This window comes from Salvelinus alpinus, chromosome 23 (genome assembly GCF_045679555.1).
Source record: "Salvelinus alpinus chromosome 23, SLU_Salpinus.1, whole genome shotgun sequence".
Lineage (NCBI taxonomy): Eukaryota > Metazoa > Chordata > Actinopteri > Salmoniformes > Salmonidae > Salvelinus > Salvelinus alpinus.
In genome coordinates, this window is record NC_092108.1 from 26,199,025 (window position 1) to 26,224,952 (window position 25,928).

The window sequence follows — 25,928 nt, forward strand, 5'->3', positions numbered from 1 at the left end:
TTTGTTTGTGGGTGATTGTCGCTGTGTCTGTGTTTTGTTGCACCACACGGTATGTCTCGTTCGTTCATTCATTTTTCCTGTTCGTGCGTTCTTCGTTTTTATGTAGTTCTCATGTTCAGGTCTGTTTAACGTCGTTTGTTGTTTTATAGTTTATTCAAGTGTATTTCGTGTCAGTGTTCGTCTGTTCAATTCAATTCATTATGTCTACATACCTCGCTGCGTGTTGGTCCGATCTCCTCGTCCGAGGAGGAGGAATATGACGAACGTTACATCCTGGTCGTAATGCTGATGAATTTCCGGCTGTATGTAATAACACAAAAAATGTTCTGGGCTAATAATGTAAGAAATAACACACACAAAAAAACGAAACACTGCAAAGTTGCTTTGAAGCTAGTAGTAGAGCTGCCATGTCTGTCGGCGCCATGTCTGCTGCATGTTGATTTGTGACATATATTTCAAGCTGAGAAACATTGTTTTTATGTATAGAATAACTACAGTATAAACATCTATACTTGCTTTTCTTTTCTTTATTTATTTATTTTTCTATATTTTTTTTAATCCCCTTTTCTCCCCAATTTTTCGTGGTATCCAATCGCTAGTAATTACTATCTTGTCTCATCGCTACAACTCCCGTACGGGCTCGGGAGAGACGCAGGTCGAAAGCCACGCGTCCTCCGAAGCACAACCCAACCAAGCCGCACTGCTTCTTAACACAGCGCGCCTCCAACCCGGAAGCCAGCCGCACCAATGTGTCGGAGGAAACACCGTGCACCTGGCCCCCTTGGTTAGCGCGCACTGCGCCCGGCCCGCCACAGGAGTCGCTGGAGCGCGATGAGACAAGGATATCCCTACCGGCCAAACCCTCCCTAACCCGGACGACGCTAGCCCAATTGTGCGTCGCCCCACAGACCTCCCGGTCTCGGCCGGCTCCGACAGAGCCTGGGCGCGAACCCAGAGACTCTGGTGGCGCAGCTAGCACTGCGATGCAGTGCCCTAGACCACTGCGCCACCCGGGAGGCCCCTATACTTGCTTTTCATGATAAAGTAATAGTGTACATTTCTCCAATACCACCTCATTGAATCTAAACTCAGCAAAAAAAAGAAACGTCCTCACTGTCAACTGCGTTTATTTTCAGCAAACTTAATATGTGTAAACATTTGTATGAACATAACAAGATTCAACAACTGAGACATAAACTGAACAAGTTCCACAGACATGTGACTCACATAAATTGAATACTTTGTCCCTGAACTAAGGGGGGGTCAAAATCAAAAGTAACAGTCAGTATCTGGTGTGGCCACCAGCTACATTAAGTACTGCAGTGCATCTCCTCCTCATGGACTGCACCAGATTTGCCAGTTCTTGCTGTGAGATGTTACCCCACTCTTCCACCAAGACACCTGCAAGTTCCCAGACATTTCTGGGGGGATTGGCCCTAGCCCTCAACCTCCGATCCAACAGGTCCCAGACGTGCTCAATGGGATTGAGATCCGGGCTCTTCGCTGGCCATGGCAGAACACTGACATTCCTGTCTTGCAGGAAATCACTCACAGAACGAGCAGTATGGCTGGTGGCATTGTCATGCTGGAGGGTCATGTCAGGATGAGCCTGCAGGAAGGGTACCACATGAGGGAGGTGGATGTCTTCCCTGTAACGCACAGTGTTGTGATTGCCTGCAATGACAACAAGCTCAGTCCGATGATGCTGTGACACACCGCAACAGACCATGACACACCCTCCACCTCCAAATCTTTCCCGCTCCAGAGTATAGGCCTCGGTGTAACGCTCATTCTTTTGACGATAAACGTGAATCCGACCATCACCCCTGGTGAGACAAAACCGCGACTCGTCAGTGAAGAGCACTTTTTGCCAGTCCTGTCTGGTCCAGCAATGGTGGGTTTGTGCCCATAGGCGACGTTGTTGCCGGTGATGTCTGGTGAGGACCTGCCTTACAACAGGCCTACAAGCCCCCAGTCCAGCCTCTCTCAGCCTATTGCGGACAGTCTGAGCACTGATGGAAGGATTGTACGTTCCTGGTGTAACTCAGGCAGTTGTTGTTGCCATCCTGTACCTGTCCTGCAGGTGTGATGTTCGGACGTACCGATCCTGTGCAGGTGTTGTTACACGTGGTCTGCCACTGCGAGGACGATCAGCTGTCCGTCCTGTCACCCGGTAGCGCTGTCTTAGGCGTCTCACAGTACGGACATTGCAATTTATTGCCCTGGCCACATCTGCAGTCCTCATGCCTCCTTGCAGCATGCCTCCGGCACATTCACACAGATGAGCAGGGACCCTGGGCATCTTTCTTTTGGTGTTTTTCAGAGTCAGTAGACAGGCCTCTTTAGTGTCCTAAGTTTACATAACTGTGACCTCCTTGCCTACCGTCTGTAAGCTGCTAGTGTATTAATGACCGTTCCACAGGTGCATGTTCATTAATTGTTTATGGTTCATTGAACAAGCATGGGAAACAGTGTTTAAACCCTTTACAATGAAGATCTGTGAAGATTTTTACGAATTATCTTTGAAAGACAGGGTCCTGAAAAAGGGACGTTTCTTTTTTTGCTGAGTTTACATCCAAAGAGCTCAGACACAGTCAAATAAGCAAGCCATCCAGACTTAATTATGAATCGGATCTCATTGTATGATGTTATGACCATAGATCTGCTGAAGAAATACAGTACAGTAGCCTCTCAATGTGAACACCTGATTATCTTTAATAATGTGGTATCAGTTGATCTCTCTGCTCTCAGAGTCTCAGAGATAGATCAAGTTAAGTCTTTAATGATCTGTGATCAGTTGATCTCTCTGCTCTCAGAGTCTCAGAGCTAGGTCATGACAAGTGACGTCGGGCTAAGTGGAGGGACCCCAAATTCCATGCAGCCACATAGAGGAGGAGAGGATAGATACTGTACATAGATACATTCGGAGGCATTCACATGTGGCATTAGAATGTACTGTAATGTGGCTGGCAGTGTGACCTATATTGCGAGATCTCTCCCGCTCCTCTCTCAGAAAAAAATTTAGTTTAAGGATTTGTTAATAATGAGGTGGCAGGCGGGCGGCAGCATCCGTGTGAAGGTTTTTCAATCTTAATGTCCTATTTCTGACAGCCCTCCTCACTCTGATAAAGGAGTGTGCCTTTGATCAGGCCTGCCGATATGTGTCAACAGAAGCTGCTCGCTGGTTAAAATAAATTCTTAATTTGAACTTGGGGGTTGATGGTGGGGGGGGGTAGCATGGCAAATGAGTGGAGGGGAGGGCTGAGGAGAGAGGGACCATCCACACGATCTTACTCTCTTGGAAATGAGAGAAAATGAGTATGGAGATGGTTGAACTGAAGGACTCCCAGTGAACCTTATGGAACTAGACGTACAGTCCAGTAGAGACGTAGCAGGAGCAAGAGAAAGCATGGCACCACACCGGGGTCATTTTTAGTGCCATGTCTTCAACCTTTATGTTTTGGATGGATTTGAATGAATTTGAATTAGAAATATTCGAGAGCCCTCCAGTGTAGCATTTAAAGAGCTATAGTGTCAGCCAGCGAGCAGGTATGTCTACCTCTCGAAAACTCACTTTCTCTCGCTCCACTGTACTCTGCTTTTCTCAATATCTCTTTTTCTCTCTCAGTTTCTTTCACTCTATCCTTTCTCTCTCTCCCCCATCTCTATCTCTCCCCAGCCCCATCCTCCCTTCATTTCTCCCTCCTCTCCTTCCCCTCTCCCAATGGCCAAAGTGGCCCCACCTGTCTCTCTCAGTGCTCAGTGGGAGGCCGTGAGGGGGCATGGGGGGCCCGGCTCTGCTGGGGTCCTGCTGGTTCCCTGGTGGGGGTGAAGGGAGCATAGAGGAAAACATCAATTAAAAGATTATAAATATTTAAGAGCAAAAATATTCAATAATATAAAGGTGGGAGGTCCAGGGGGGTCCAGGGGGGTCCGGGGGGCTGCGACTCACAAGATGAAAGTTGTGGGATGATAAATGTCAATGCACCTTAACAGACAGGAAATGGATGATGGATGGACCCCAGGAAGATGTTACTGGGCGACTCAAAATGGCGTCAATCACTAGCCAGAATTTCATATTTTGATTTACTAATCATCTACGAGCTTTTAACTCCCAATAATATCCACTGTAGCTTTTTAGAATGCAGTTCACTCTGTAGATACATTCTGTGGTCTTATTGAATCAATATACAGATATCCACCTGACCTTAACATATGGATTTGTGGATTTAATTTAGATGAATGTAGCCAATGTTTTCCATCTCTGGTGAACTCTGGTGACTATACTATTCTATACTGATATAAGTATCCATTCCAACTGCAACTTGAAATAATTAAAATCGTCACACCAATGGATGCCAGAAATGTCCAGAGCAGTGGAATAGACAGCAAAAAATTTAAATACAGTATAACACCATAGCTGTCTTCTGTGTGTGACTGTCAGCCCCTCCAAGCAGCAGTAGATGTGTTGTTATTCTGTCCAGCCTGTAGAGGCCTGGTATAAGAGCATGTCCCGATCTGATAGATTACTGTAGGACAGTGGTTCCCAAACTTTTTATAGCCTCATACCCCTTCAAACATTCAACCTCCAGCTGCGTACCCCCTCTAGCACCAGGGTCAGCGCACTCTCAAATGTTGTTTTTTGCCATCATTGTAAGCCTGCCACACACAAACTATACAATACATTTATTAAACATAAGAATGAGTGTGAGTTTTTGTCACAACCCGGCTCGTGGGAAGTGACAAAGAGCTCTTATAGCACCAGGGCACAAATAATAATATAATAATAATCAATAATTTTGCTCTTTATTTAACCATCTTACATATAAAACCTTTTATGTTCATGGAAAATTGTGAGTAACTCACCACAGGTTCATGAGAAGGGTGTGCTTGAAAGGATGCACATAACTCTGCAATGTTGGGTTGTATTGGAGAGAGTCTCAGTCTTAAATCATTTTCCACACACAGTCTGTGCCTGTATTTAGTTTTCATGTTGGTCAGGGCCGAGAATTCACTCTCACATAGGTACGTGGTTGAAAAGGGCATCAGTGTCTTAACAGCGCGATTTGCCAAGGCAGGATAATCTGAGCGCAGCCCTGTCCAGAAATCTGTCAATGGCTTCTGATTAAATCCAATTTTCACAGAACCGCTTATTGCAATTTCGATGAGGCTCTCTTGTTCACTTATCGGTAAGTGGACTGGAGGCAGGGCATGAAAGGGATAACAAATCCAGTTGTTTGTGTCATCCATTTCAGGAAAGAACCTGCGTAATTGCGCACCCAACTCACTCAAGTGCTTCGCTATATCACATTTGACATTGTCCGTAAGCTTGAGTTCATTTGCACACAAAGAATCATACAATGATGGAAAGACCTGTGTCCTTGGTAATGCAGACAGAGAAGAGCTCCAACTTCTTAATCATAGTCTCAATTTTGTCCAGCACATTGAATATAGTTTCGGAGAGTCCCTGTAATCCTAGATTCAGATCATTCGGTCGAGAAAAAACATCACCCAGATAGGCAAGTCGTGTGAGAAACTCGTCATCATGCAAGCGGTCAGACAAGTGAAAATGATGGTCAGTAAAGAAAATTTTAAGCTCGTCTCTCAATTGCTGGTTGTGGACTGGGATATGTTCCGCATAACGTCGGACAATAACATTGATGAATACGCTGATTCAGTGAGCGAGTTTATTAGCAAGTGCATCGGTGATGTTGTACCCACAGCAACTATTAAAACTTCTTATGGCTGCAATCCCGTTAACGGGATGATATGACAACAGCCAGTGAAAGTGCAGGGCGCCAAATTCAAAACAACAGAAATCTCATAATTAAAATTCCTCAAACATACATTCCTCAAACATACATGTATCTTATACCGTTTTAAAGGTAATATTGTTGTTAATCCCAGAACCCAGAACCCAGAACAGTGTCCGATTTCAAATATGCTTTACAGCGAAACGACAAACGATTATGTTAGGTCACCACCAAGCCACAGAATAAACACAGCCATTTTCTCAGCCAAAGATAGGAGTCACAAAAAGCACAAATAGAGATAAAATTAATCAAATTAACCTTTGATGATCTTCATCAGATGACCCTCATAGGACTTCATGTTACACAATACATATATGTTTTGTTCGATTAAGTTCATATTTATATCCAAAAACCTCAGTTTACATTGGCGCCATGTTCAGAAATGACTCCAAAATATCCGGAGAAATTGCAGAGAGCCACATCAAATAACATAAATACTCATCATAAACTTTGACGAAAGATACATGTTTTACATAGAATTAAAGATACACTTGTTCTTAATGCAACCGCTGTGTCAGATTTCAAAAATCTTTACGGCATAGCACAATATTCAATAATCTGAGAACAGCGTTCAGCCACATAAGTAAGCCATACAGTTACCCGCCAAATTATGCAGTCAACAAAACTCATAAAAAGCATTATAAATCTTCACTTACCTTTGCTGATCTTCGTCGGAATGCACTCCCAGGACTCCCACTTCCACAAGAAATGTTTGTTTTATTCGGTAATATCCATCATTTATGTCCAAGTAGCTACTTTTGTTAGCGCGTTTAGTACACATATCCAAACGCTCTTGCAGGTCCAGGCGAACGTCGGACGAAAACTTCAAAAAGTTATATTACAGGTCGAATAAACTTGTCAAACTAAGTATAGAATCAATCTTTAGGATGTTGTTATCATAAATATTCAATAACGTTCCAACCGGAGAACTCCTTTGTGTCTATAGAAGTAATGGAACGCAAGTCGATATCATGTGGAATGCGCATGACCAGAACCTGGCACTCTGCCAGACCACTGACTCAAACAGCTCCCATCCGGCTCAACATCACAGTAGAAGCTTCATTCAACGTTCTACAGACTGTTTACATCTAGTGGAAGCCGTAGGAAGTGCAAACAAATCCATATCCTACAGTGTTTTCAATAGGCGATGAGTTGAAAATCGACCAACCTCATAATTCTCACTTCCTGGTTGGATTTCTTCTCAGGTTTTTGCCTGCCATATGAGTTCTGTTATACTCACAGACATAATTCAAACAGTTTTAGAAACTTCAGAGTGTTTTCTATCCAATACTAATAATAATATGCATATATTAGCAGCTTTGCTTGAGGAGCAGGCCGTTTACTCTGGGCACCTCTGTGCACCTTTCATCCAAGCTACTCAATACTGCCCCTGCAGCCATAAGAAGTTAACATAAATCTTCAATAATGTTCCCACCGGAGAATTCCTTTGTCTGTAGAATTGCAATGGAACAGAGCTCGCTCTCATGTGAACGCGCGAGACTGAGCTCGTGGCTCTCTGGCAGACCTCTGACTCATTCCCCTCTCATTCGCCCCCACTTCACAGTAGAAGCATCAAACAAGGTTCTAAAGACTGTTGACATCTAGTGGAAGCCGTAGGAAGTGCAATATGACCCCATAGACACTGTGTATTCGAAAGGCCAAGAGTTGAAAAACTACAAACCTCAGATTTCCCACTTCCTGGTTGGATTTTTTCTCAGGGTTTTGCCTGCCATATGAGTTCTGTTATACTCACAGACATCATTCAAACATTTTTAGAAACTTCAGAGTGTTTTCTATCCAAATCTACTAATTATATGCATATTTATGGCTGAGTAGCAGGCAGTTTAATTTGGGCACGCTTTTCATCCAAAATTCCCAATGCTGCCCCCTACCCTAGTGAAGTTAAGGACTACAAAAAGAAAACCAGCCCCGTCGCAGACCACGATGTCCTGCTCCCAGACAAACTAAACAACTTCTTTGCTCGCTTTGAGGACAATACAGTGCCAACGACAATACAGTGCCAACTACCAAAACCTGCAGGCTCTCCTTCACCGCAGCCAACGTGAGTAAAGCATTTAAACGTGTTAACCTTCGCAAGGCTGCCGGCCCAGACGGCATCCCTAGCCGCTTTCTCAGAGCATGCGCAGACCAGCTGGCTGGTGTGTTTACGGACATATTCAATCAATCCCTATCCCAGTCTGCTGTTCCCACATGCTTCAAGAGGGCCACCATTGTTCCAGTTCCCAAGAAAGCTAAGGTAACCGAGCTAAATGACTATCGCCCCGTAGCACTCACCTCCGTCATCATGAAGTGCTTTGAGAGACTAGTCAAGGATCATATCACCTCCACCCTACCTGACATCCTAGACCCACTCCAATTTGCTTACCTCCCCAATAGGTCCACAGACGACGCAATCGCAATCACACTGCACAATGCCCTAACACATCTGGACAAGAGGAATACCTATGTAAGAATGCTGTTCATCGACTACAGCTCAGCATTTAACACCATAGTACCCTCCAAAATCGTCATTAAGCTCGAGACCCTGGGTCTCGACCCCGCCATGTGCAACTGGGTCTTCCTAACGGGGGTAAGGGGGTAAGAAACAACATCTCCATCCCGCTGATCCTCAACACTGGGGCCCCACAAGGGTGCGTTCTCAGCCCTCTCCTGTACTCCCTGTTCACCCATGACTGCGTGGCCATGCACGCCTCCAACTCAATCATTAAGTTTGCAGATGACACTACAGTGGTAGGCTTGATTACCAACAACGACGAGACGGCCTACAGGGAGGAGGTGAGGGCTCTCGTTGTTATGCAGATGAATGAGGACCCAAAAGCGACGTAATAGTAACAGAGTCTTTATTCCAGTATAAAACAAATAATGATACTCCTGGAAATAAATCAATGGAAATCCAAAACAGGAAACTGAAATCCTCTCGTCAATAGAGAGGAACGACTGGAGACGCGACCACAGACTGCAGGTCGCTTCAGGAAGGCACAGGCCGTAGCTGACATAGACACCTGCTCACACGCAGCATCTGAAGAAGGCAAAAGAACACGACAGGGCGGAACAAGACACAGGAACTGCAAACATCAAACAAGAATCCGACAAGGACAGGAGCGGAAAACAGAGGGAGAAATAGGGACTCTAATCAGAGGGCAAAATAGGGGACAGGTGTGAAAGAGTAAATGAGGTCGTAGGGAGAATGAGAAACAGCTGGGAGCATGAACGGAACGATAGAGAGAGAGAAAGAGAAAGAACCTAATAAGACCAGCAGAGGGAAGCACAGGGACAAGACATGATCAAAGACAAAACATGACAGTACCCCCCCACTCACCGAGCGCCTCCTGGCGCACTCGAGGAGGAACCCTGGCGGCAACGAAGGAAATCATCGATCAACGAACGGTCCAGCACGTCCCGAGATGGAACCCAACTCCTCTCCTCAGGACCGTAACCCTCCCAATCCACTAAGTACTGGTGACCACGTCCCCGAGAACGCATGTCCATGATCTTCCGTACCTTGTAAATAGGAGCGCCCTCGACAAGGACGGGGGGGGGGGGAGGGAAGACGAACGGGGGCGCGAAGAAAAGGCTTGACACAGGAGACATGGAAGACAGGGTGGACGCGACGAAGATGTTGCGGAAGAAGCAGTCGCACAGCGACAGGATTGACGACCTGAGAGACACGGAACGGACCAATGAACCGCGGAGTCAACTTGCGAGAAGCTGTCGTAAGGGGAAGGTTACGAGTGGAAAGCCACACTCTCTGACCGCGACAATACCTAGGACTCTTAATCCTACGCTTATTGGCGGCTCTCACAGTCTGCGCCCTGTAACGGCAAAGTGCAGACCTGACCCTCCTCCAGGTGCGCTCACAACGTTGGACAAAAGCCTGAGCGGAGGGAACGCTGGACTCGGCGAGCTGGGACGAAAACAGAGGAGGCTGGTAGCCAAGACTACTCTGAAACGGGGACAGCCCGGTAGCAGACGAAGGAAGCGAGTTGTGAGCGTACTCAGCCCAGGGGAGCTGTTCTGCCCAAGACGCAGGGTTTCGAAACGAAAGGCTGCGTAAAATGCGACCAATCGACTGATTGGCCCTTTCTGCTTGACCGTTAGACTGGGGATGAAACCCGGAAGAGAGACTGACGGAAGCACCAATCAAACGACAGAACTCCCTCCAAAACTGTGACGTGAATTGCGGACCTCTGTCTGAAACGGCGTCTAACGGGAGGCCATGAATTCTGAACACATTCTCAATGATGATTTGTGCCGTCTCCTTAGCGGAAGGAAGCTTAGCGAGGGGAATGAAATGTGCCGCCTTAGAGAACCTATCGATAACCGTAAGAATCACAGTCTTCCCCGCAGACGAAGGCAGACCGGTAATAAAGTCTAAGGCGATGTGAGACCATGGTCGAGAAGGAATGGGAAGCGGTCTGAGACGACCGGCAGGAGGAGAGTTACCTGACTTAGTCTGCGCGCAGTCCGAACAAGCAGCCACGAAACGACGCGTGTCCCGCTCCTGAGTAGGCCACCAAAACCGCTGGCGAATAGAAGCAAGCGTACCCCGAACGCCGGGGTGGCCAGCTAACTTGGCAGAGTGAGCCCACTGAAGAACAGCCAGACGAGTAGAGACAGGAACGAACAGAAGGTTACTAGGACAAGCGCGCGGCGACGCAGTGTGAGTGAGTGCTTGCTTTACCTGTCTCTCAATTCCCCAGACAGTCAACCCGACAACACGCCCTTCAGGGAGAATCCCCTCGGGGTCGGTAGAAGCCACAGAAGAACTAAAGAGACGGGATAAGGCATCAGGCTTGGTGTTCTTATTTCCCGGACGATAGGAAATCACGAACTCGAAACGAGCGAAAAACAACGCCCAACGAGCTTGACGTGCATTAAGTCGTTTGGCCGAACGGATGTACTCAAGGTTCTTATGGTCAGTCCAAACGACAAAAGGGACGGTCGCCCCCTCCAACCACTGTCGCCATTCGCCTATGGCTAAGCGGATGGCGAGCAGTTCGCGGTTACCCACATCATAGTTGCGTTCCGATGGCGACAGGCGATGAGAAAAGTAAGCGCAAGGATGGACCTTATCGTCAGACTGGAAGCGCTGAGACAGAATGGCTCCCACGCCCACCTCTGAAGCGTCAACCTCGACAATGAATTGTTTAGTGACGTCAGGAGTAACAAGGATAGGAGCGGATGTAAAACGCTTCTTGAGGAGATCAAAAGCTCCCTGGGCGGAACCGGACCACTTAAAGCAAGTCTTGACAGAAGTCAGAGCGGTGAGAGGGGCAGCCACTTGACCGAAATTACGAATGAAACGCCGATAGAAATTAGCGAAACCGAGAAAACGCTGCAACTCGACACGTGACTTAGGGACGGGCCAATCGCTGACAGCCTGGACCTTAGCGGGATCCATCTGAATGCCTTCAGCGGAAATAACAGAACCGAGAAAAGTGACAGAGGAGACATGAAAGGCGCACTTCTCAGCCTTCACGTAGAGACAATTCTCTAAAAGGCGCTGGAGTACACGTCGAACGTGCTGAACATGAATCTCGAGTGACGGTGAAAAAATCAGGATATCGTCAAGGTAAACGAAAACAAAAATGTTCAGCATGTCTCTCAGTACATCATTAACTACTGCCTGAAAGACAGCTGGAGCATTAGCGAGACCGAACGGCAGAACCCGGTATTCAAAATGCCCTAACGGAGTGTTAAACGCCGTTTTCCACTCGTCCCCCTCTCTGATGCGTACGAGATGGTAAGCGTTACGAAGGTCCAACTTAGTAAAGCACCTGGCTCCCTGCAAAATCTCGAAGGCTGACGACATAAGGGGAAGCGGATAACGATTCTTAACCGTTATGTCATTCAGCCCTCGATAATCCACGCAGGGGCGCAGAGTACCGTCCTTCTTCTTAACAAAGAAAAATCCCGCTCCGGCGGGAGAGGAAGAAGGCACCACGGTACCGGCGTCGAGAGAAACAGACAGATAATCCTCGAGAGCCTTACGTTCGGGAGCCGACAGAGAGTATAGTCTACCCCGAGGGGGAGTGGTCCCCGGAAGGAGATCAATACAACAATCATACGACCGGTGAGGAGGAAGGGAGCTGGCTCTGGACCGACTGAAGACCGTGCGCAGATCATGATATTCCTCCGGCACTCCTGTCAAATCACCAGGTTCCTCCTGAGTAGAGGGGACAGAAGACACAGGAGGGATAGCAGACATTAAACACTTCACATGACAAGAAACGTTCCAGGATAGAATAGAATTACTAGACCAATTAATAGAAGGATTATGACATACTAGCCAGGGATGACCCAAAACAACAGGTGTAAAAGGTGAACGAAAAATCAAAAAGGAAATGGTCTCACTGTGGTTACCAGATACTGTGAGGGTTAAAGGTAGTGTCTCACATCTGATACTGGGGAGAAGACTACCATCTAAGGCGAACATGGGCGTGGGCTTCCCTAACTGTCTGAGAGGAATGTCATGTTTCCGAGCCCATGCTTCGTCCATAAAACAACCCTCAGCCCCTGAGTCTATCAAGGCACTGCAGGAAGCAGCCGAACCGGTCCAGCGTAGATGGACCGACAAGGTAGTACAGGATCTTGATGGAGAGACCTGAGTAGTAGCGCTCACCAGTAGCCCTCCGCTTACTGATGAGCTCTGGCTTTTACTGGACATGACATGACAAAATGTCCAGCAGAACCGCAATAGAGGCAAAGGCGGTTGGTGATTCTCCGTTCCCTCTCCTTAGTCGAGATGCGAATACCTCCCAGCTGCATGGGCTCAGTCTCTGAGCCGGTGGGAGGAGATGGTTGAGATGCGGAGAGGGGAAGCACCGTTAACGCGAGCTCTCTTCCACGAGCTCGATGACGAAGATCTATCCGTTGTTCTATGCGGATGGCGAGTGCAATCAAAGAGTCCACGCTGGAAGGAACCTCCCGGGAGAGAATCTCATCCTTAACCTCAGCGTGAAGTCCCTCCAGAAAACGAGCGAGCAACGCCGGCTCGTTCCAGTCACTGGAGGCAGCAAGAGTGCGAAACTCTATAGAGAAATCCGTTATGGATCGATCACCTTGACATAGGGAAGCCAGGGCCCTGGAAGCCTCCTTCCCAAAAACTGAACGATCAAAAACCCGTATCATCTCCTCTTTAAAGTTCTGATAATCGTTAGAACACTCAGCCCTTGCCTCCCAGATAGCTGTGCCCCACTCCCGAGCCCGACCAGTAAGGAGTGATATGACGTAAGCGATCCGAGCTCTCTCTCTTGAGTACGTGTTGGGCTGGAGAGAGAACACAATATCACACTGGGTGAGAAAGGAGCGACACTCAGTGGGCTGCCCAGAGTAACATGGTGGGTTATTAACCCTAGGTTCCGGAGACTCGGAAGACCAGGAAGTAGCTGGTGGCACGAGACGAAGACTCTGAAACTGTCCAGAGAGATCGGAGACCTGAGCGGCCAGGGTCTCAACGGCATGACGAGCAGCAAACAATTCCTGCTCGTGTCTGCCGAGCATAGCTCCCTGGAACTCGACGGCAGTGTTGAGAGAATCCGTAGTCGCTGGGTCCATTCTTGGTCGGATTCTTCTGTTATGCAGATGAATGAGGACCCAAAAGCGACGTAATAGTAACAGAGTCTTTATTCCAGTATAAAACAAATAATGATACTCCTGGAAATAAATCAATGGAAATCCAAAACAGGAAACTGAAATCCTCTCGTCAATAGAGAGGAACGACTGGAGACGCGACCACAGACTGCAGGTCGCTTCAGGAAGGCACAGGCCGTAGCTGACATAGACACCTGCTCACACGCAGCATCTGAAGAAGGCAAAAGAACACGACAGGGCGGAACAAGACACAGGAACTGCAAACATCAAACAAGAATCCGACAAGGACAGGAGCGGAAAACAGAGGGAGAAATAGGGACTCTAATCAGAGGGCAAAATAGGGGACAGGTGTGAAAGAGTAAATGAGGTCGTAGGGAGAATGAGAAACAGCTGGGAGCATGAACGGAACGATAGAGAGAGAGAAAGAGAAAGAACCTAATAAGACCAGCAGAGGGAAGCACAGGGACAAGACATGATCAAAGACAAAACATGACACTCGTAGTGTGGTGTCAGGAAAATAACCTCACACTCAACGTCAACAAAACAAAGGAGATGATCGTGGACTTCAGGAAACAGCAGAGGGAGCACCCCCCTATCCACATCGATGGGACAGTAGTGGAGAAGGTGGAAAGTTTTAAGTTCCTCGGCGTACACATCACGGACAAACTGAAATGATCCTCGCACACAGACAGCGTGGTGAAGAAGGCGCAACAGCGCCTCTTCAACCTCAGGAGGCTGAAGAAATTTGGCTTCTCACCAAAAACACTCACAAACTTTTACAGATGCACAATCGAGAGCATCCTGTCGGGCTGTATCACCGCCTGGTACGGCAACTGCTCCGCCCACAACCGTAAGGCTCTCCAGAGGGTAGTGAGGTCTGCACAACGCATCACCGGGGGCAAACTACCTGCTCTCCAGGACACCTACACCACCCGATGTCACAGGAAGGCCAAAAAGATTATCAAGGACAACAATCACCCGAGCCACTGCCTGTTCACCCCGCTATCATCCAGAAGGCGAGGTCAGTACAGGTGCATCAAAGCTGGGACCGAGAGACTGAAAAACAGCTTCTATCTCAAGGCCACTAACATTGAGTGGCTGCTACCAACATACTGACTCAATCTCTAGCCACTTTAATAATAAAACATTGGATGTAATAAATGTATCACTAGTCACTTTAAACTATGCCAATTTATATAATGTTTACATACCCTACACTACTCATCTCATATGTATATACTGTACTCTATACCATCTACTGCACTGCCTATGCCGTTCGGCCATCGCTCATCCATATATATTTTTATGTACATATTCTTATTAATTCCTTTACACTTGTAGGGTAGTTGTTGTGAAATTGTTAGAATACTTGTTAGATATTACTGCATGGTCGGAACTAGAAGCACAAGCATTTCGCTACACTCACATTAACATCTGCTAACCATGTGTATGTGACAAATAAAAGTTTATTTGATTTGATTTCAATTTTTTTTAAAGTTGTCAATACTTTCCCCCCTGATAACCAGCGCACTTCTGTATGTTGTAAAAGCGTTACATGGTCGCTGCCCATATCATTGCATAGTGCAGAACATACACAAGAGTTCAGGGGCCTTGCTTTAACAAAGTTAACCATTTTCACTGTAGTGTCTAAAAAATGTCACATTCCATTGGCAGCAAGAGCCACTCGGTGGACGCTGCAGTGTACCCAAGTGACGTCGGGAGCAACTGTTTGCACGCGCGTTACCACTCCACTATGTCTCCCTGTCAAGGCTTTTGCGCCATCATTACAGATACCAACATGAGCAGCAGCTACGTTTGGCTACATATGGACCGTTAGTGGAATTCCCACGAGAGAGTAACGGTTAATGTGATTGGATGTTAATTATTTGACTAGACTAACTTTATTTAACATTGTGTTGTTATTTCGCTGAACACTAGATTTTTAAATACATTTTTTGGCAGTGAAACAAGGCTACTCAGTTGAGAAAAAAACCTCACCCAAATGTATAGCCCCGTTGGAATATATAAATGGACTGTTTGAAAATGTGAATCACATTTTTATTTGGCGTACCACCGACGGCATTGCGTAACCCAGTTTGCTGTAGCAGACCCAGAAAGACCCAGACAGGCTCAGGATCCTCAGTATTGACGTGGTGATGTGGTGGGCCTGTAAACTGTGCGCCCCCCCCCCACACGTTCAGCTCTTTACCCAAACAACACCAGTTTAAAGGGAGGTATGTGGGGTCAGTCTCCTGTACAGAAAGCCATGGTTCCGGCTTAGATCCACAGGACACTGGTTTGACATTAGTGGTGTTCAGGGGGGAATGCTTATGTTTTTATAAGATACTTTAGTTGTGTTTTTAGCCTTTTGCTGTGATTTTATGAATCAGCAACCCAAAGAATAAGTTGACTTTTTAGAAAATATCAGATAAAAAGAGTTGGCCAGCCGGCCAAACTGAGCAGTCGGGGGAGAAGGGCCTTGGTCAGGGAGGTGACCAAGAATCCGATGGTCACTCTGACAGGACAACCATCTCTGCAGCACTCCACCAATCAGGCCTTTATGGTATTGGCCAGATGGAAGCCACTCCTCAGTAAAAGGCATCAAACAGCCCGCTTAGAGTTTGCCAAAAGTCACCTAAAGGACTCTCAGACCATGAGAAACAAGATTATCTGGTCCTTTCATTTATTTATTTTTTAAACAAACAAAAAAGTTTTTCTCCCCAATTTCGTGGTATCTAATTGGTACTTACAGTCTTGTCTCATCTCTGCAACTCCCGTACGGACTCAGGAGAGGCGAAGGCCGAGAGCCGTGTGTCCTCCAAAATACTACCCAGCCAAGCCGCTTCTTGACACAATGCCCTCTTAACCCGGAAGCCAGCTGCACAAATGTGTCGGAGGAAACACCGTACACCTGGCAACCATGTCAGCGTGCACTGCGCCCAGCCCACCACTGGAGTTGCTAGTGCACGATGGGACAAAGACATCCCTGCCGGCCAAACCCTCCCCTAACCCGAACGATGCTGGGCCAAGTGCCTTAGACCACTGCGCCACTCGGGAGGCCTCATTCTTCTCTGGTCTGATGCAACCAAGATTGAACTCTTTGGCCTGAATGCCAAGCATCAGTTCTGGAGGAGACCTGGCACCATTCCTACAGTGAAGCATGGTGGTGGCAGCATCATGCTGTGGGGATATTTTTCAGCGGCAGGGACTGGGAGACCAGCCAGGATCGAGGGAAAGATGAACGGAGCAAAGTACAGAGAGATCATTGTAGCGTCATACCCAAGAAGACTCGAGGCTGTAATCGCTACTAACGGTGCTTCAAAAAAGTACTGAAGAAAGGGTCTGAATTTGATATTTCATTTTTTTAAAGTTTAATACATTTGCAAACATTTCTAAAAACCTGTTTTTGCTTCGTCATTATGGGGTATTGTATGTAAATTGATGAGTAAAACATTTTTGAAATCCATTTTAGAATAAGGCTGTAACGTAACAAAATGTTGGAAAAGTCTGAATACTTTCCGAATGCACTGTGTACATGTGTGTGTCATTAAGGCTTCCGTTGATTGAGTCTTCAACAAAAATAAGTGTAATTTCACTTGACTTTCTGGTGCCTGTGAAAAACCTTGACGTTTCTTAGATAGTTTTTTTGTGGCACATTTGGAGTCGTGCTCTGCTGCTGCTGCTGGGCCTGTGAGTATGGATGAATCATGAGTGTATATTGTGTGCCGTTTGGCCTCAGTCAAAAGCAGCATTCCCCTTAGAGAGCCCGGCGAGGCCTGCATCTGCGAGGATTGGGTTGGGATTTTCATTTTCTTGAAACACCTTCTGTTCTGTTCTGTGGTGGTCCCAGCGGGGACTATAGCGCTGATATTTTTAGAGGGCATGTTCCGAAAGCCTCCGTCGCCAAGAGGGAAGGACAATGGTGGGTGTGATGTTACATCGATACTTGGCCGCGAGTGGAGAGGAGTGGAGTGGAGGGAGGGGGGGAAGGAAAAATCCTGGGTGGCCTTGATGAGTTTTGGAACGCCTCTTCTCCGAGGAATTTCACACTGTTAAGAGCACCCCACAGACCGACCAGAGAAAGACTTTAAAATGGCCGGCCAACATGTAGCCCACATATGTACAGCCCGGCTTCATGCCAACACAGTGCCACAGACACGTTAATGCACTACTTCCTACCCACCCCATGTCCTTAAGCGGTCTTAACTGTATGCTAGGCAGTCCTGCTCGTAATGTTCCCTCAAGAGGTTTCAGGCAATGTTCGAAGAGAACTGGCAGTGGGACTCAAAATGGCTGCCAGTCAGTGCAGGGAGGGCTCCTTCCACTACCCAGAAAGCTTTGGGAGCTAGACCGGTGGGGCCATGATTGTTTAATTGTGAGTATGGCTTTGTAATCAGCCGTATTGTATTGAAATGGGAGAGACACAGCAGGGGAGAGAGAGAATGGACTGCAGGCAATGCTGCCTGCTGAATCTGAGAGATGCTGCTGATATTATCCCACCAGTTTACCATATGTGTTTTCTTTTTTACTGTTCTCTAAATGGAGATCTTTAAGATGAATTAGCAAGCGATGCAGGGTTTGTTGTGTTGTTGTACGAGTGTAGTAGTATCACCTGGACCTTGGTGCTGTCTGTCTGTCTGTCTCCCTGGGTTTGTGTAGTTTGTAGTCCTGGTTCGTAGACTGGTAGGTCTTGGTTCACGGTAGTCGGCCCACCCCTGGCACTACTATAGCACAAAGCCAACAAGAGACAAAACTGCAGATGGATTGAAGAATATTGATGTGTGTGACCCGCGGCTGCCTGCGAGCAAGGCTGAATAATTCAGAGATGTGTGTTGTGACGACGGCGTAACACACACTAATCTCAGCCCTGCGTGTTGCCTCTCTCTCTCTCTCCCTCTCTCTTTTTCTCATAATTCGCCTACATTTCCAGGTTGGAAGTCTAGATTATATGGGTAGTTTCCTGTCTCCTTTGACACATCCAGAGTGATGCAGTTCAGCGTTCTCATGTGGAACTCTCACATTTTGAAGAACCTGCAAGACCTGCAATCCTGGATGTATTAACAACACATATTCCCATCCGGCTAGTTTCCTACACTGTACTTTGAGGACAAACACAACATCAAACCATTTTTAATAACATAGTGGTGTGTGTGTGTGTGCGTACGGTGGTGGCCCACGGGTGAGTGTGTATGTGTCCATGTCAGTGTGTTTCCATGTCAGTGTGTGTGTGTCCTTACTCGATATGTTATGCTTGAGTTACAGTATTCCAAAATGAACCTCCATCTTTATTACACTTTTTATTATTGTTTTATTAAAACTGGACTCTAGAGATTGTTTTATTGTCACCCAGAGGTAGCCTCTCCTCTCCACTCCGGGTCACTCAACTAACTGTGTGGTGTTGTGTTGTTTCCTGTGACTCCAACAGATCCAGAGTGCGCCCTCGAGAGCGGACTGGAGGATGGTGAGGCTGAGGCCGGGTCCAGGCGTTTGAGGAAGAGGCTTCTCTCTCCAGAGGAAGGCGAGGAGGAGGAGGAGGAGGAGGAGGCCGCGCTGCACAGCTGCGACAGCTGCCGGCAGGTGTTCGAGTCGCTGAGTGATCTCACCGAACACAAGATTAATCAATGCCAGCTGACAGGTAAACAACGCTCAGCCCACCGAGCTTCCCTTCTCTCTCCACCAGTCAGTTCTATCTCTCCCAATCCAGTCTCCCCACTGGAGAATACCATAGGAATCCATAGTGAGCTGGGTACTTCACCACACAGCCTGTAATTGACTACAGCACTAGTCTACCTTAGATGAACATTGCATGCCATGAAATAGGTGGATTTCCAGTATGACACACTCACAAAAACTCAATTTCTTTTGCATGCATTATATGGATAGTTTCCATTCTCCTTTGCCGTTACTACACAGACACACAACACAATGTGTATGTATCCACACACACACACTTCCTCTTACCGTACTGATCATTTGAGTATTTAGGCACCTCACTACACCACGCCACACAGATTCTCAGTAGTCAAAGCCAATGTCATTGAGGTCTCACTGTAACCAGACCTCCTTGGTAAGTGGATCCCTACTATAGTGAGGTCCCTCTTAGTGTGGAGGCATCGTCCATGTCTACTGGGACCCTGGGAGGAAGACGAGAGAAGGAAGGGTGCCATTGGTAGACTGTGTCATTGAACCTGAGATGGATAAACAGAACACTGCTATAAATACTCTGACAAGGTGGCTCAGAGAACTAATGATATGAGCTGCTGAAGGTTTCCTCCATGTGATTCTCATGGACTTGGTGTCCTCCTTTACCCTGTCCCTTTACCATCCTGTACCATCCTGTACCGTCCTGTCCCTTTACCATCCTGTACCGTCCTGTCCTGTACCGTCCTGTCCCTTTACCATCCTGTACCATCCTGTCCTGTACCATCCTGTCCTGTACCGTCCTGTCCCTTTACCATCCTGTCCTGTACCGTCCTGTCCTGTACCATCCTGTACCGTCCTGTCCTGTACCGCCCTGTCCCTTTACAGTCCTGTACCGTCCTGTCCCTTTACCGTCCTGTACCGTCCTGTCCTTTTACCATCCTGTACCGTCCTGTCCTGTACCGTCCTGTCCCTTTACTATCCTGTCCCTTTACCATCCTGTACCGTCCTGTGCTGTACCATCCTGTACCGTCCTGTCCCGTACCGTCCTGTCCCGTCTTATCCCGTACTGTCCCGTCCTGTCCCGTATCAGTCTGTACCGTCCTGTCCTATACCGTCCTGTCCCGTCCTGTACCGTCCTGTCCTGTCCCGTTATGTCCCGTCCTGTCCCATACCATTCAGTACCATCCTGTCCTGTACTGTCCTGTCCCGTCCTGTACTGTCCTGTCCCATACCGTCCTGTCCCGTCCTGTCCCGTATGTCCTGTCCCGTACCATTCTGTACCGTCCTGTACTGTCCTGTCCCGTCCTGTACCGTCCCGTCCTGTCCCGTACCATTCTGTACCGTCCTGTCCTATACCATACCGTACTGTCCCGTCGTGTCCCGTCCTGTCGTGTACCGTCCTGTCCCGTGCTGTACTGTCCTGTACCGTCCTGTACCATCCGGTTCTGTACCGTCCTGTCCCGTCCTGTACTGTACCATCCTGTCTCGTCCTGTAGCGTCCTGTACCGTCCTCTACCGTCCTGTCCCAGGATGAGAAAAACAGTCTGTAACAGTCTATTTCTTCTTGTAATTTTTGGGAGAGATCACTTAGTTTTTCTCTTAACATTATAGGGTAGAAAGTAAACAGAATGAAGATGAAGATAAGTTCATGTGAAGAGGAAGACTTACTTTATGATAGGAGTTTAATTGTGAGAGGGGGGCTACAGTAAGCATTGTCCTATCAGACAGCAATATATACTCTCCTCTGTTTATACGCAGACATAGTTTGATTTCATATTTTGCAATCCGCAACCAGCCAACTGCAAATTATAGGGCAGGACTGCTTCAGAGTGATCTCAGATTTCCAAACAACCAGTAAGATATCCCATATGAGTGTTACAAAGATTTTCCACTAGCAGGAAGCCTGTCTCACTGAATGGACAGTGTGTGTCTGTGCGTGCTCGCTCACCCGCTTGCTCACGTCTGTGGGCGCATAGATGTACGCTACTGTTCAAAAGTTTGGGATCACTTAGAAATGTCCTTGTTTTTGAAAGAAAAGCACATCACAGGAGTGATGGTTGTTGATAATTAGCTTCTGTAAGCCTATGTAGATATTCCATAAAAAATCTGCCGTTTCCAGCTACAATAGTCATTTACAACAATAACAATGTCTACACTGTATTTCTGATCGATTTGATGTTATTTTAATGGACAAAAAATTTGCTTTTCTTTCAAAAACAAGGACATTTCTAAGTGACCCCAAACTTTTGAACGGTAGTGTATGTGTGTCAGAACATGTGTTTATGTGTGTACTGCTTCACAAGCAGGAAGCCAATCAAGCAAAGTGTATAAGAGAGAGGGCCTAGCCTACTTTTCAAAAGGTGTGAAAATCTGTTGAATGTGCACTTGCAAATTATGACTTTCCTGGCTTGAGTGGAGCCCTCAGCCGTCTCCTCTCAATACACCCAGCAATCCCTCAAACAAATATTGATTCCAGCACATTATATTTGGCACATACATATGAAATCATTGCACAAAGGCAATTTGATTAAAGGTAGAGTAGGAAAGAAGCTCATGCTGTACCATTGACTTTTAACAGTATTGCCGATTTCTAATAGCTCTTTGATTTGTTTGATACCTTACCTTTTTCCTATTATGTTTTGATTGGGAACAAAGGGAGGTATATTTCTAGGGGCACCTTTAAAGTGCTTTGAAATGTTTTCAGAATTTTCTTTTTAGTATTTTGAGCAAGACAACAGTCAAGCATGTTCTGACTCAGACCTTTAAAGTGCTTTGAAATGTTTTCAGAATTTTCTTTTTAGTATTTTGAGCAAGACAACAGTCAAGCATGTTCTGACTCAGACAGGGTCTTACATTATCTAGACGCGGTCACAATTAACAACTCAGGCATATTATTATCCTATAATTAAGCAAAGACCTTCATTAATGTCAATCTCACGGACAAATAAGACTTAATTGCTGAATGCTGGAATGCTGCAGGTTGGCTAAGAACCCCTGTAAAACCTGAGCATTATGCACGACCACTCTATAGGTATTCAAACACAGAGGGAGAGGAAAAATACACTTTGAGATACATCAGACTGTGTGTGTGTGTGTGTGTGTGTGTGTGTGTGTGTGTGTGTGTGTGTGTGTGTGTGTGTGTGTGTGTGTGCGTGCGTGCGTGCGTGCGTGCGTGCGTGCGTGCGTGCGTGCGTGCGTGCGTGCGTGCGTGCGTGCGTGCGTGCGTGTGTGTGTGCTTCAGTCGGGAGTCTTCTTCCTATGTGGCTGGCATCCATTACCAATTAATCAGCTTTACATCGACTCTCAGCTCACAGATGGATTCTTTATTAAAACAACATTCTAATCAACAACCAGCACCTACTGAATCCTCCACTTCTACAAATCAGTTTTTAGGTTTTATTTTTAGGAGACCCATTCAGAGCTTGACGACCCAATCCTGACATTGAGAATTAGTAGGATTTTGTGGAAAATTTAGAAATTGTTGTTGCAGTAGATATTCTTATTTGTTTGTGTTGGTCCCATGTTTCATGAGCTGAAATAATAGATCACAGAAATGTTCCATACGCACAAAAGCTTATTTCTCTCAAATTTTGTACACAAAATTTGTTTACATCCCTGTTAGTGAACATTTCTCCTTTGTCGAGATAATCCATCAACCTGACAGATGTGGCATATCAAGAAGCTGATTAAACAGGTGCACCTTGTGCTGGGACAATAAAACGGCACTCTAAAATGTACAGTTTTGTCACACAACACAATGCCACAGATGTCTCAAGTTTTGAGGGAGCGTGCAATTGGCATGCTGACAGCAGGAATGTCCACCAGAGCTGTTGCCAGGGAATTGTATGTTCATTTCTTTACCATAAGGCACATCCAACGTCATTTTAGAGAATTTGCCAGTACGTCCAACTGGCCTCACGTATGGCGTTGTGTGGGCGAGCGGTTTACTGATGTCAACATGGTGGCGGGGGAGTTATGGTATGGGCAGGCATAAGCTATGGACAATTTATTTTATACCTTTATTTATCTAGGCAAGTCAGTTAAGAGAAAATTCTAATTTTCAATGACGGCCTAGGAACAGTGGGTAAACTGCCTTGTTCAGGGGCAGAATGACAGATTTTGACCTTGTCAACTCGGGGATTCAATCTTGCAACCTTTCAGTTACTAGTCCAATGCTCTAACCACTAGTCTACCTGCCGCCCCAATGAACACAATTTAATTTTTTGATGGCAATTTGAATCCACAGAAATATGAACGCACAGAAATACTATGACGAGTAGCTGAGACCCATTGTGAGGCTCATTTATTTTAAGGTTTCTGTGACCGACAGATGCATATCTGTATTCCCAGTTATGTGAAATCCATAGATTATGGCCTAATGGATTAATTTTAATTGACTGATTTCCTCATATGAACTTTAACTTTTTTTACAATTGTTTCGCTACACCCGCAATAACATCTGCTAAATATGTGTATTCGACCAATACAATTTGATTTGATGTGATTTGAAACTCAGTAAAATCTTTGAAATTGTTGATTGTTGCATTTATATTTTTGTTCAGTATAGTTAGCTTAGTAAATATTTACCATGTACTGTCAACTTGAGGAGATTTCAGAATGCATGGAGACAGATATGTATACCCATGCAGGCACATTAGAGCTGGGTAGTATGGAGAGAAAAAAATCCATATCGCAATAAATATAATTTTTTTGGCGCTAACTATAAATCAGTGATAAATTATTTTGGGGGGAGGTGCTAGAGCTGGCTGATATGGACAAAAAGGTATATAGTGATATATGTTACTCTTTTGCTTGATAAAAACCAAAACAACCATTTTTTTATGTGCAGTTGCTTTACATTAATGGCAGGGCTCTAGATAATATTTTCCAGTGCCAAGTAAGACAATAGAGATGGTTCAAAATGTAAGCTATTTCATTTAACATATTCAGGAAATGATTGATTGATATTTTGATGTGCAACCTGTCCAAATAGGATCCAGAATTATCAGATGTATTTTTGGCTCTTCAGAGAATTTGCAGACATCTTTGTGCATATTGGGCTATAGGCTATATTAGTCACCACCTGAGGAAGAGGGAACTCAAAACACTTAGCTAGATTGCTGAGCTCTAAATATTATATTGTTGCTAGATTGCCATGTAGGCTTATTGATTAATCTATCACTAAATGTAGGCTAATGTCATACAAAAACTTCCCAGCGCTAGGCCTAGGCTACTTGTTGTACGACTATTCACTGCAACTGGCTCCATGCATCATACTAACTACAGCCTACTCTGCTTGTAAAATGGTGCCATGAACTCAATATTAAAAGGTGAGAAATACATGATCTACTCCCAGAAACCTGTGACTCTCCTCTCTGTAACTAGAACAACAGTAGTTTCTTTGAAAACCCTATTTTTCCCACAATAGCATTTTGAGCAACGGTAATGCTTTGTGCTTCCCAGAATGCATCTCTCCATCCTCCTTGCGCACAGTGGGGAGAGGGAGTGAGAGTCAGCAGCCGACAGCAAAACAGGGACAGGCAGATACTTTCAGAGCAGGGATCAACATAATGCATAGGCTATTACTGTTGACCAAATAATAGTTTTAGAAACAATCTACAGGAATGTTGTGTGGGAAAATCACCGAAAATTTCGGACTTAAGCAAAATGCTTCGGTAAGAGGAAGGCAATGTCGGTGTCGGAAATCTTTGGTTTATCGTCCCAGCTCTAAGGCACATGCACACCACAAACAAATGAGTACCCATACCCACCGTCTCACTATCCCTTGGTAACTAAACCTAACAACACGATCTACAGTTTAAAGAACAAACCCCGGTGCTGTAGCATACTGTATCTCGGCCTACTAGACTACGCCCAACAGACAAGAGAGAGAGAGATGTAACATGTCACCCTGATCAATGGCTGCCATTGTCTCCCCACCGTCTGGCTGAGGTTTAACACCTCTCCATGCACTTAAGCCGTGACCACTGCAGTGCGCTAAGGGAGCACGGGGGTATGGATTGCCTCGTGTCCCCGATGCGATCGGTGCTATCGATCGTGCTAATGCTGGACTGCGGAGGAAGGCAAGAGATAGCCTGTGAGAGACGAGAGGAGGGAGAGTGCTGCAGGAATGTGTCTCCAGAGACTGTCTTGGGCTGGGGCAGGGCTGTAGGAATGCTCCCCCGGAGGTAGACTTCCACTGTTCGAGTACAGGCTGGGGTGGAAGACAAGGCAGGGCTGGAAGAATGCTTCTCTGGAGAACCGAGAGTGGAGAGGGTTGGAGAGGCTGGGGCTGGTCTGGAGGAGTGCTCCCCCAAAGTGGCCATCTAACTCTGGGGCAGGACTGGAGGGGCTCCAGGGGCTCCGAAGGGCAAGGGGGCTGGGTGTGGGGGTAGATGCGCGGCCCCCCTCCAGGCTCCAGGATGGCTGCGGGTCAGGTTTCCGTGTTGGGATCAGCATCCTGCCGTCAGGGCTTTAGGCTGCCCAGGGGAGGAGGCAGGAGAGAGAGGAGTTAGGAGGCAGCCTTTTATTCCATAGGCCTCTCTCTTTCCGCTAGCTTTGTCTCTCCACAGTCTCAGTCTTCCATTGTCTGCTCCGGCTTTCATTGTTAGCGATTATGTTGCGGGAAAGAGACACCTATGGTTGGTCCTCAGTTTTCTTTTGGGCCGCACACACATGTTAATAGTTGAGATACATGACAGTGTAATGGCATGTAAGAAAATGTACACTTATAGTAGCCCTTACTGTCTTTTAATGTAAATAAGGACAATGGCACCAGTACTGAGTTTAATTCAAGGCAGTTTGGTTTCACAACGGCTTACCTTGCCAGTGTCAATTTTATTCTCGTATACTGCTGCT

General features: G+C 46.4%; 1 protein-coding gene across 10 annotated transcripts in view; it reads left to right on the plus strand.

The window, feature by feature from the left end:
• The window catches only part of LOC139550672 (zinc finger protein 521-like), a 161,241-nt gene that overhangs the window by 27,383 nt on the left and 107,930 nt on the right, over positions 1-25,928 (plus strand). For all 10 annotated transcript variants that reach the window (XM_071361719.1, XM_071361727.1, XM_071361722.1 and 7 more), the window contains exon 3: positions 18,853-19,062. In XM_071361719.1, coding sequence (XP_071217820.1) covers positions 18,853-19,062 — 210 coding nt within the window. The remainder of the gene's footprint in view (positions 1-18,852; positions 19,063-25,928) is intronic.